Source organism: Oratosquilla oratoria, chromosome 17 (assembly GCF_046742065.1).
Source record: "Oratosquilla oratoria isolate Oo_2021 chromosome 17, ASM4674206v1, whole genome shotgun sequence".
NCBI classification, from domain to species: Eukaryota; Metazoa; Arthropoda; class Malacostraca; order Stomatopoda; family Squillidae; genus Oratosquilla; species Oratosquilla oratoria.
Genome location: NC_134793.1, coordinates 6,347,638 through 6,360,319, shown reverse-complemented (window position 1 = coordinate 6,360,319; position 12,682 = coordinate 6,347,638). Strand labels below are relative to the sequence as shown.

The 12,682-nt window shown below is 40.4% G+C and overlaps 1 protein-coding gene across 2 annotated transcripts in view; it reads right to left on the bottom strand.

Moving 5' to 3' along the window:
* Positions 1 to 7,315: 7,315 nt before the first annotated feature.
* Positions 7,316 to 12,682, bottom strand: part of LOC143034377 (somatostatin receptor type 2-like) — a 252,509-nt gene continuing 247,142 nt past the window's right edge. For both annotated transcript variants that reach the window (XM_076200339.1, XM_076200338.1), the window contains exons 4-5: positions 11,720 to 12,682; positions 7,316 to 7,493 (exon numbers count right to left, since the gene is read on the bottom strand). The exon at positions 11,720 to 12,682 is cut by the window's right edge and continues 600 nt beyond it. In XM_076200339.1, coding sequence (XP_076056454.1) covers positions 11,758 to 12,682 — 925 coding nt within the window. In that variant the 3' untranslated portion in view covers positions 7,316 to 7,493; positions 11,720 to 11,757. The remainder of the gene's footprint in view (positions 7,494 to 11,719) is intronic.

The window sequence follows — 12,682 nt, the reverse complement described above, 5'->3', positions numbered from 1 at the left end:
TGGATCACGTGTTGGGCTCGTGATCGACAGCTATTTCCCTCCCGGAAGATCTCAGAACTCATGACCGATCTATGGGTAAAACTGCGACCTTACACGTACACACACACCCAACTCCCCCCCGAAGAGTTGGAGTAACGACTCGCAGCGCACCGATACTGAAACTATTTCAGCTCTGGGCGGAATTCGAACCCGGACCGCCGGGAACTCTGACCACCGCGCCATGGAGTCGTGTATTTGTGTGTGTGTGCGCATGTATGTATGAGTGTATGTGTGTGTGTGTGCGTACGTGCGTGTGTCTGTGTGTGTGCATGTGCTTGCGTCCCACAAGACAGACTAGCTATAAAAAAAACAGGAAATCCATGTACATCCGCGTTCCTTCCGTCGCCATTTCCATCTCTCTTTCTTTCTCTTTATTTCTCTTCACAGATTCCTGCCTTTCAGCAGAGCCCATACTTACTTACTGTATAGTGGCTGACGCATAACACAAATCATTACTCAGCATTGACGATTTGCATATTCAGACCTTCTCTTTAGAATTCAAGGCAGAACTTCCAAATGACTTTCCAAGTTCACCAAGATGGGATATTCAGGGGTTTTGTGTGTGTATATATATATATGTATATATACACACACATGTATGTATATATCAAATCAGCCATCCAGAATCCACTGCTGAACAAAGGCCTCCTTCATAGCATTCCATGATTCACACGACCGCGCCATCCTCTGCCACATCACTCCTGCAAACTTCTCGATCTCGTCTCTCCACCTTCTGTCTGGTCTCCCTCTTTCACGCTTCCTATCTCGCGGCGTCCACTCAGTAACACACTTGCTCCATCGCTCATCAGCCGTTCGTACTAACTTACCTGCCCAATTCCACTTCCTCTCTTTTACCACCTCCAAAATATATTTCACTCTAGTCTGTTCTCTCATCCAACTTGCTCTCTTTCGGTCTCTCAGCGTTATTCCCATCATTAATCTCTCCATTCTCCTCTGTGTAGTCCTTAGTTTTGTTTCCATCGCTTTCGTCAGTTTCCAAGTCTCACACCCGTAGATTATTGCTGGCAGGATGCACTGATTGTAAACTTTACGTTTCAAACATAAAGGTAGAGAGCCTCTCAGGATTTTATTATACTTACCACTTTCCAGCCAACTGTAATGCTTCTTTTTATTCCATTATCATGATCTTTCGTCACTTTCACCATCTAGCCAAAATAATTATATTCTTCAACTTCTTCAAGACTCTCACCATCAATTATAATTTCTTTACTTTGAACTTTCGTGTTGAACATTACTTTGCTTTTACTCTTATTCATTTTAAATCTATTTTGAGACTTTTCTTGTTCAGATCACTCAGCATATCTTGTAAGTCTTTTGTTTTTTCTGAAATAAGAATAATGTCATCCGCAAATCTTAGGTGGTTCAAATATCGCCATTAATCCTCAAACCTTTTCCCAACTCAACCTTGAGTGAAATTGTATCGCCTTGCCGCACCTCTTTCTCGATCTTAATCTTTTCTGTATCTTTATGTAGTCGAATTGTAGCGGTACCGATATATATATTATATACATATATATATATATATACATATATATATAAATATACATATACATACATACATATAGGGTGCCCCAAAACTCACAGAGATATTGCAATCTATGATAACTTCTTCATTAATTCACCTCAGCCTCGATATGTGGTTCAAGCAAGATGGATCGACTGTTTATACCGCAAACGAAACAACACAGTTACTGAGGCTATGCTTCTACATTGTATCAAAATTCCATACAAGTATTTGTAACAATAAGACTTTTGAGCAACCCTTTACCGGTATATGTATATATATATATATATATATATATATATATATATATATATATATATATGTGTGTGTGTGTGTGTGTGTGTGTGTGTGTGTGTAATATACGAAATCTTGAAGCATGAGGTGAAATAAACAAAGGAAAACAAGAAGTATATACAATCGTACATACACATAAAAACGTAGATTTTTAATATCATACAATGTACAGAGTACAACGTATACATATATAGGTTTACATATATATATATATATATATATATATATATATATATATATATACATATATATATTTCTATTTAGTTTACATGTTTATATATATATCAGTACTATTTTTATTTACACATATTGAGACCCAAGTATACAACCACACAACATATGTGCATGCACACAAGCGCATATCGCTCACACACACGTGTATATATGTGTATGTGTGTATGTGTGCGTGTACGTGTGTGTGTGTGTGTCATAGTTATTACAATCTGTATCTCAGTCTCCTCGTTTGCGTGTGTGCGTGTATGTGTGTGTGTGTGTGTGTGTGTATGTGCGTGTGTGTATGTGCGTGTGTGTGTGTGTGTGTGTGTGTGTATGTGCGTGTGTGTGCGTGTACGTGTGTGTGTGTGCGTGTGTGCGCGTACGTGTGTGTGTGGGTGTATGTGTGTGTGCGTGTACGTGTGTGCGCGCGTGTACGTATGCGTGTGGATATAGTTCTGTGGTGATTTTTAATTGAGAAACGATAATGGTTACAATATTAGAAAAGGAGATCACAAATAATAAATTTTCTTGAAAATAGAGTATATTCTTCAAGAAGAGTTCATAAAAATATAGTCCCCCTCATCAATAAAATATATATCTTAATTAAAGTAAGTCGCTTTGACGTCAGTCTTCAAGTGATGACAGATTCAACGTTGTCGTCTGTCACTTTATCCAGCATCGTCCCAGATCCCCAAACAACTATTCTTTAATCTATTTATTGATTCATCTATTTATCTATTTATTAACCTATCTATTTATTTATATATATATGTATACACTTATTTTTCATTCATGTACTTATTTATTTATATACTTATTAATTTTTGGTATCTATATTATTGTATAGGATACGTTGAATGTCTCAAATGCTGTCGAATTCACATCAAGAATTATTGACCCAGTTGGCAGTATTTCATATGATTTTTTTTCTCTTTACAGCTATTAAGACAAGTTCAAATCACATTTAGAGTGTGAGGGTGGACACGAAAATTCAATTGAAATAAGTTTTATTTTTTTCTCTTAATCTATATTTAAGGTCTCTCAGTGTATCAGTTAAATGATTCGATTTTTTCTTTTGGCTCCGCCTACCGCCCTCTGATTGGTCCATGGAACACAGCACCGACATGACGTCATACAATAATAATCATTTCATTGGTCGGGAAAAAACAAATTTCCCAATTAGTACCTCACCTCCTTTGTTTTCTACAAAGTGTGTAGTGCATTTTGTGAGATTACTTTACATTGTGGTCAAAACTAATATATCATTTCTAAACTGGCTGTGACCGACAAAAGAAAACAGAGCCATATTTAAGCAATCCGATCTGCTATGGAATTGAGGCTCCGAAATAGTAAGGGATTTGCTGAAGATCAACAATGTATCTGCCTACACGGTCCTCAAAGTTGGTCAACGATTCTAAGATCGTGTTCCCGCCTCAAGATATCGCCTTCTCTGCGGGCTCAAATAGACACATGTTTACTGTAGAATTAGGTCGTATATGTACAAAACAACAGATTTTCGCTAATATTTTAATAGCTATTCAATGTTCTGCAATAAAAAATCACCCTACTCTGGTGTGTGTTTATTTATATATATATATATATATATATATATATATATATATATATATATATATATATATATATATATATATATATATATATGTGTGTGTGCGTGTGTGTGTGTGTGTGTGTGTGTGTGTGTGTGTGTGTGTGTGTGTGTGTGTGTGTGTGTGTGTGTGTGTGTGCGTACATGTATGTAAGTATGCATGCATGCGTGTATGTATGTGCGCATGAGTGTATGTAAGTATGCATGTATGTATTCATGTATGTATGTATGCATATGTGTACAATATGAGTATGTAAGTATGTATGCAATACATGTATGTATTGTATGCATAGTATGTATGTGTGCTTTTTTGTAAGTATGCATGTATGTATTTATGCATGCATGTATTTAAATATGCATGTGTGTATGTATGCATGTATTTAGGTATATATGTATGTACTGTATGTGTATATGTATGCATGTATGTACTGTATGTGTTTATGTATGCATGTTCGTAGGTACATACGTATGTATGTATATATAGTATGTATGTATGGATAGTATGTATCTATATACGTATGTATGTACTGTATATGTGCGCATGCGTGAATATGTATCATCATTCTCTGAAAAAATATCTATTTACATATATATACAAAGTACATATATCTTCCCAAAAACAGCAGCGTATACGCACAACACGCGCATGCGCGGACACCAAATTTGTTTGTAAACCTAAAAGACATATTATGTCAGGAACACCTTGACTTACTTTGTTCCAATATTATCTGCACCAATGGAGCACTAAGTCACTGAACACCTTGTACATCTACAAAACTTTGTACAAGGTTGTTACTCTAGATACTGTGTAATACGTTTTCTATTTATATACAACTTTGCATAGCGGAACAAATCTGCGCACTGCGTCCTAGAGTTTAAAAGTTCATTTTGTCTTGAAATAAAAATCAAAAGACCATAGTCATGTACGTGAGGACTTGTTAGGACTTCCATGAAAGCCACACAATGTTTGACTTTCCGTTAGTTTATTTTTCCTGTGTCTCAGGATGTATCGTCTGTCCTGCATTGAACCATTAAAGCTGAACTCAAATGTCGTCCCGGGGGGAGTCAAAGGTTACCACTAGATACTGCTATAAATAGCACTGTGCTGCTCCTCGTTATATCCTTTGGTCACGCCTTCCATGGGTCTCGTAGTCCCAATCCCAAAGAGCCTCGTGGGGTCTTTCAGTGCTCTTCACCTTATGCGATCAATATCATTGCGCAATATTCCGTATTGTACAATATTATTGATGGTGTAGAGATGGTATTGAAGAATGACACAATACACTGAAAACATCAAATGTATAGGCTATTCGCGTGTGCCTCTTTAATACCATCCCTACACCGTCAATAATACTGTACAATAAGGAATATTGCGCAATAATATTGCGCAATAGTATGGCAGTACACTTTGGCGATTCGTTCTTTTGAACTAACCAGCCCACCCGTGGGAACTCCATGAACACGACCTGTAGTCTGGTAACGTGTGTACCAAGTTGTCGTTATAGTTCACATTATTGTGCAATATTTTGAAATTCATTGAAGCTATCACACGTTGGTGATACCTGATTCTTCTGAGATTTTAACCAATTTCTGGGCTCGGCATCTTGAATGTCTATGTCAGTGTTTCATGAAGATTCCATCGTTTTTGCTACACTTGGTTTAGAAAAAAATATGAAGGCGAGAGGATTACGCCAGGAGACGCGCAGTAGCCCAGTGGATACCGTATCGAACTCATGATCAGGTGGTCGTAAGTTCGATTCCTGGCACCCGCTGTGGGCTTCTCCCATTGGTTCCCGACAGCCCTAGCCAGGCGGGGAGGTGATCCGAACATTGGTCTAAAGTGGCCCATACACGATCAATTATATTGCGCAATTTCATTGTCAATACTCTGAATTGACAATTAAATTGACTGTGTATGGGCGATATATCGCCCATACACAATTAAATTGACCGTGTATGGGCAATATATCACCCATACACGGTCAATTTAATTGTCAATTCAGAGTATTGACAATGAAATTGCGCAATATAATTGATCGTGTATGGGCTGCTTAAGAAAAAGCCAGCGGCTTGCCTCAACTGACAGGCTTTGCCCTACCACGGGTTTCTCACATTCTACTTCGTGTGAGCGACATGATGTTTTTTTTTTTTTTTTTTTTTCTTTCTTGAGTCTGCGACCAACATGGCACCATCTGGAGCAAATGTCCCCAACCTGGGGCCTTGGATCCTGCGAGACTCATAGCAGCTTCAAAGGTGTGCCAAACAGAAAATCAACGGCACTGTGTGCTAGGCGATTTTATTCAGTGGTGAAATTGTCCCCCGTAGGCTCAGGATATTATATATTATGCTAGTGGAGGGCCCATGGGCATAAAAGGTTAACCACTGAAACTTTTAGCGTTTGATATCAATCCTATGGACCCTTGCTGCGCCATTCATGAGGAAAGTATTGTTGCCACCGAGTGGGAGACTTATGTTTGGTCCTACGTCACAATTATGTCATAGGAATTTCTATGGCAACGACATAAGTGTCCTCCAGAATTACCGGTTGGTCATTTGGTCAAGTTACCCAAGTATGATCGTGAAGACTGAGACTTCAGTGAAAGTGACGTTCTTGCTCCAATTTGAGATTTTAATTTTTTTTATTGTGAATACACGGCAGTTCTTGTTCCAAACTAAGAGTCAGATTTTTTTTTTTTTTTTTTTTTTTTTTATTGTGAATCCATGGACGAGTGGATTAGGCCACCCTGTATGGATGAGAGAAGCTATCAGTGTGTGAAGTCAGTAATTACATACAGTCTTCATTCCCAATGTTTCTGAAAAAAAGCCCACCTAACCTAGCCACCTCGAAGGGTTAAAGTGATGGAAAAATAAAAGTGAATACTTTTTTCGATTTTGAATAATTTTCTTGTCTGAAGGCGCAGCTAGAGTGATGATCCCTGAAACCCCCATTATCGTGTCTTGTCGCACCAGAACTATGTCCATACAAGGACAATCTCATTTGCTTCTTTAAAATCTTGGTCGGAGCAATGAGAACCCAATGGACATTCCCGTAGGACGTGGGCCATTGTCTGCACTTCGCCACAGGGAGATTCGGTGCTGTTAGTGAATCCCTATTTGTGTTTATTTTCTCTCGCTTAGGATAACCCAATCCTTCCTGGCTAGGTTTGCTACTGGGGGCAAGGTCTCTTTTGGGCATGGTAGGGTAATGCTTGTGAGCTGGGGGTTAGAGACACTTGTTACTCGCTTTAACGAAATCAATAAAGTGTTCCACAATCTCCAGGGGTGATCAAATCACGACCTTTGACCCCCGCCGCCACCGTCTATCGCATTGGAAGTCTGACGAGTGCCCAACACAGTCCCTGACACTAGGAGTAACAAAAGACACTGCGACAAATCTTCACATTGGATAGGTGCCTCTTGCGAGTGTCTCGCCCAGTTCCTGGCATAGGGAGTAGCACAAGACACTACCAGTAGTCTTCCCGTTGGATAGGTCCTATCGAAGTGAGCCTGTCAACGTTTTGATAGTCCAGGTGACACCGGTGGTTCTTGCGAGTGCCCCGCACCGGGAATAGCATAAGACACTGCAACAAATCTTCACTCTGCAAAGGTGCCATCGGAGCGAGACTGCCAAGGTTTCGATGGTTCAGGTGGTAGCGGTGGGTTACAGTGGCGCCAGTCACCAGCGTGATGAAGGACCGGCCAAGGGTTCATAGTACCTTTCGGCCGATAATCTTCTCTTGGCGACGCGATGAGACAAAGCGAAGACAGCGAGGTCAAACGAGGCCAAGCAAGGCCTTCGCGTTCCACACTCATCTGAAAAAGCAAATGTGATATCATTATTGTTTAAGTTCACTTTTTAGTAAAATTCCAGACACGCAAACACGTATATTAAACATGAAACTTACGTTGTCCTGTAGCTCCTAACCTAACCTAACTTAGCCAAATGTAAATATCCCATAAAATATTTCAAATGCAAAAGAAAAAAAAAATGTGAAAAATGTGTTTGCGTGATACTGGAATAAGATCTACTTTTTATTCTTACTTTTCTTCCTCGTATTATGTAAAAGTAGAACAAGACTCGACATTACAGCTCAAACTATAAATCGTTTAAACTCTACAGAAGTGATATATTACAGATATTCAAACCTGACCCACATTATATCAGAAATCTGCGAATATATCTAATGTTGTTCCAACATACAGCAGTTCTTTTGCAATAAAAGTGAGTATTTTTAAACAAATATGTATTAATGCAGTAATAACGAAAAATATATTCACACAGGTCTGAGATACCATGGTTAACTTAGCCTGACCATTCCCCCAAGTCCTAGACCGTTTCTTTTATACAGTCAAGTGTGGTAAAATGGTAACGTCATTGCCTTGAGGTATGCAATCGCACATTCCAGGGTTCGAGTCCCAGTGGCAGAGCTCGTTAATCCATTTGTCGTAACCTCACAGTTTTATATATCTCCAAAATTAAATATCATTGCGAATGAGGAATGCTTTTGAAATTCAGAGGCTTCCAACAGAAAGAACGATTTTATGAAATACTTAAAAGGGAGAATGATTCAGTAGGATGATGGTCTCAATAGATACTATTCTGGCAATGGACTGGCGGCCGGTTTTATGCTGGAGCAACAACCTTTAGCGGCAGGATCTGATAAAGTCATCCCTTCACTTACAGCAACATCTTTATAAATATGCTATGTAAATTATATCGCATTTCAGCAATTGACACGTACCATGTATATTCTGTTCTTGTAAATAATACATAGCAATCACACATGCAATCTTAGAAGGTACCAACCCAATCTTTCTGTAGTCCCATGTCAACTGAAAAAAAAATCACCTCCTCAGCCAAAACAATATCCGATAGCCTCACCGTGTTTTTTAAGTATTAAAATCCCACAAATTCTTACGAATGTCGTAAGCCTCTGAAGACGTAAAAAAAAAAAAAAAAAAAAGTGTTAGAACGAAGGGTGTTGGCAGAGAAGACCATCGTTATTGGATGACTGGCGCGCTGCAAGAAATCCCCTCGTGACTGAGTGAAGTTTGTTTATGTTTAAATAAACGAGATTAAGTCAAGCCTGTCTAAAGCGAGTGCATTAAGATCGTAAGATTGTCCGACATCTTGTTAACATCTTCCTACCAGTGACGTGGTTTGCAGAATTTGGCCTCGTAAATGACAGGTGGGGCCGCGCGGTTGCCCAGTGGATACAGTAACGAACTCACGAGTTCGATTCCCCCGGACCCACTGCGTGATTCCTGCGTTGATTCCCGACAGCCTTGGTCAGGCGGGAAGGCGACCCTAACGTCGGCCTAAAAACACCAGCGGATTGCCGCAACTAACAGGGCTTTGTCCTACCAGAGGTTTCTCACTTCCCAGTTCGTGTGAGTGGGATGGTGAGTTCGAGAAAGAGAATGACAAGCGCTTTCGTTCATTTGAGAGATGGGCTTTGGACCCAAAGAGTCTCGATCTTTTGAAACCTTTGGACGCAAACCAAAACAATATGTGTAAAGTCCTTCACGGTGTTGAAAGGCTAATGTCGCCATGACCTTATCAGTGAGGAGGTTTCTCTTACTGGATAAAACTACTTGCATGTAGTTAGAGTATATAAAGTCATGAAACACTGAGAAAAAGTTAATTTTCGTATTCATGGGATTTTCTTCAGCAGGGCCGCTACAAAACTATTTGGTTGCGTGAAATATCTATCATGTCCACAAAATGTTCACCGCATGCATTAAAAAAGTATACATTCCATACTCAGCGATATATCCAATTCCTCCATACAATATGTTATATATATTAATGTTCTATTTATGCTCCCTACACTGACTGGCTGCCATCCGACAACTATGGTTTCTTCTTGTCATCACTAAGTTTACTCGATGGTGCAAGTCATCCACCTACCGGGTTGGCTTCGGTATTTACATAGCTAGGCCGAGGGGTATGTCGTGTCTTTTTTTTTTTCTGGACAATGTGATTTAGAATTTTGAATTTTATATATGTTGTACATTCTTACACCTACACTTAGGGATTATGGGTTGATTAGTAGGCCTGGCCGTATAAACAGTCTGGACTTCAGTGTTTGAGTTGAGTTTGCGTTAATCAAGTGCTGAGACAACTCGTCCCACTGGGTAATAACTTGTTAGCTGAAGAAGTTTCTGTGCAAAAGTAACCTGGATCTTGATTTGAAAAGTTTCTTGTTATGACCACGTATATGTGTTGACGATTCGTAACGATCTGTACAATTTGTTCTCTTCTAATTGCTCGTCAGGAAGTAGATTTAATTTGAAAGTGAGTAAAAACAATTTCGCTAACCGTGTAGTACCGTGTAGTAAATGAATGGAATAAACTTCCTGCAGAGGCAATGCAATGTAGTGCAGTTCGAAGTTTTAAGATTCATTTAGATAAACACCTAAGCAATATGCTGTAGTGCCTTCCATCTATCTTATTTTACTTATTCGTTTATTATTATTTATCTAACTTTTATTGACCTACCAATCATTTATTATGAGTTATTATTATTTATATGTTCATGATTTATCATTATCTATTATTTATTATTATTTTTATTTACTTATTTTTTATTCTTTATTTAATTTTTTCCGCATCCGACCTAGTTGTGGACCAAAGGGTCTTCTGTCGGGGCGTTCTTCCTTTGTAATCCATTGTTCCTAAAAACTACAATTTCACTGAGCCTTACGTCAGTCGGACCAAGCTCTGATCTCACTCGTAAACCACTCAGCACACTTATGGAAGTGCTCGGCTCTTAACAGATATTATGAATCAGCCAATGCTCCCACCAAATATCCAGTATCATCATCATCCATCGGGGTTATAACACGTCAGGGAGCGAGTTGCTTTTACTCACATATACCGGCGCCAGTCTCTACGGGCTCTCCGTGCAGCCACCCTTATCAAACCAAGCAACTCTCGACAAGTTCGATAAACTTGCACCAGACATGGATTCTGTGGACGTACCCATCGTCCCCTTTATTGAAGGTGATCTCCTTCGTCGAGGGTTGTCTCAGTATGCATACTTGATATTTTGAGCGTGAACGAAAACATGTGAACAGAATTTCTCTTTCTTTTTTTCATTTAGGAAAATATTTCTAAACTTCTAAACAGACCCCCCATTTATAGATTTCTCCCGATATGTGTGACAGAACATGCCCCTGTTAGATACCCAGTATATATATGTATATTCAGAACATGAACGAAAATATATGAACAGGAGACTTTCGATTCAGAAAAAACTACAGTCTGTGCGCTCCAAGAAGTCCGTTCAAGGTGTGGCAGATGTCGTGATTTACTCTGCCAAATCAACCTTAGTGCATGCCTCTCTCTCTCTCTCTCTCCTTTATTTCTCATCTATGTGCAATTTTACTTTTTGATATTCTATGTATAGTAAATGAAGCTATATAATACAATGAGTATCACTTTTTAGGATCATAACAACGATTACCTATACCCCATCCCACCTGTCTCACCTGTGACACCTCCTCGGGCGTGGCAACATGGGAGGGAAAAAGCGCTGTTGCCACGTGTCATAGAATTGATTCAAATCGTTTTTATAATCACAGAAAAGTGATACTCATTGTACCATACAGCTTCCTTTGCTATATACAAAGCATAGAAAAAAGACAAATTCAAATACCACATAGATGGGAAATGAGAGAGCGGGAGAGAGATAGAGAAAGAGAGAGAGAGAAACAAAGAGAGAGAGAGAGAGAGAGAAACAAAGAGAGAGAGAGAGAGAGAGAGAAACAAAGAGAGAGAGAGAGAGAGAAACAAAGAGAGAGAGAGAGAAACAAAGAGAGAGAGAGAGAGAGAGAGAGAGAGAGAGAGAAAGAGAAACAAAGAGAGAGAGAGAGAGAGAGAGAGAGAGAGAGAGAGAGAGAGAGAGAGAGAGAGAGAGAGAGAGAGAGAGAGAGAGAGGCTTATACTGAGGTTGATTTGTCAGTATGTCACACCCTGAACAGACTCTTTGGAACGCAGACTCTATTAATGCTTTGCAGTGACCCTGTAAACTTACCTCATATACCTGTACATAGTCTTTGGGCAGGTTCCTCCCTACAAGTGTGACATGAGAACATCGGGCAGCTTGCCATTCCTCTGGTGACTCTCCTCCCTGCAGAGTGGGGTCCGTGATGTCATGGTGAGAGCCGTTGATGGGTCCTTGCTCACGCATCCGTGGGTGCAATCCACCGACTCGGCTTCGCGGGTGGTGGGACGCGCCCTGGAAGAACCTCCACGGTTCCTCCTGGTGAAGACTGAGTTCTCAATATGAAGGGCGTTGTTGACGTCCTTGTTCGTGGCACAGGTGCACGCCTTCATGAAACTCTTCTTGAAGTTGTCGCTCAGGAAGGCGTACAGGATCGGGTTGATGGCCGAGTTGATGTACGAGAGACATGACGTAAAGAGAAAGAGGATCTTCCTGAAGAGGCTCTGGTTCTGTTTGGGTGGGCTGGTGATCAGAGCGAGCTGGAGAACCCAATAGGGTAACCAGCAGAGGACGTAGACTGTGATCACCGTCAAAACCAACTTGGTCACCTTCCTCCTCGACTTCTTCTTCTCCTTGGACTTCGTCTTGGGCCCAACGGTGCGGAGTTTGAGGATGACGAAGGTGTAGAAGATAGAGATGAAGGACAACGGAATGCCGAAGGCAAGGAAGAAGGAGTACATGGTGAAGACCGTGATGCCGCTCACTGTCTGCCCGTCGGGCCAAACGATGTTGCAGCTCTCGAGACCGTTATACTCGAGGGTGTTCGAGTACATGAATATGGGCACAATAGTCAACGCCGAGACGGTCCACGCCGTCAGGGAGACCAGCTTGGAGATCATAGGAGTTCTCACCTTGGGCGATGTGATCGGATGGCACACCGCCATGTACCGATCAGCGCTCATGATCGTGAGGAAGAGCGAGCTGGTGAACTGGTTGATCGAGGTGCTGATCATGTATAGCTTGCACATGATCGACCCGAAGGGCCAGTACTCG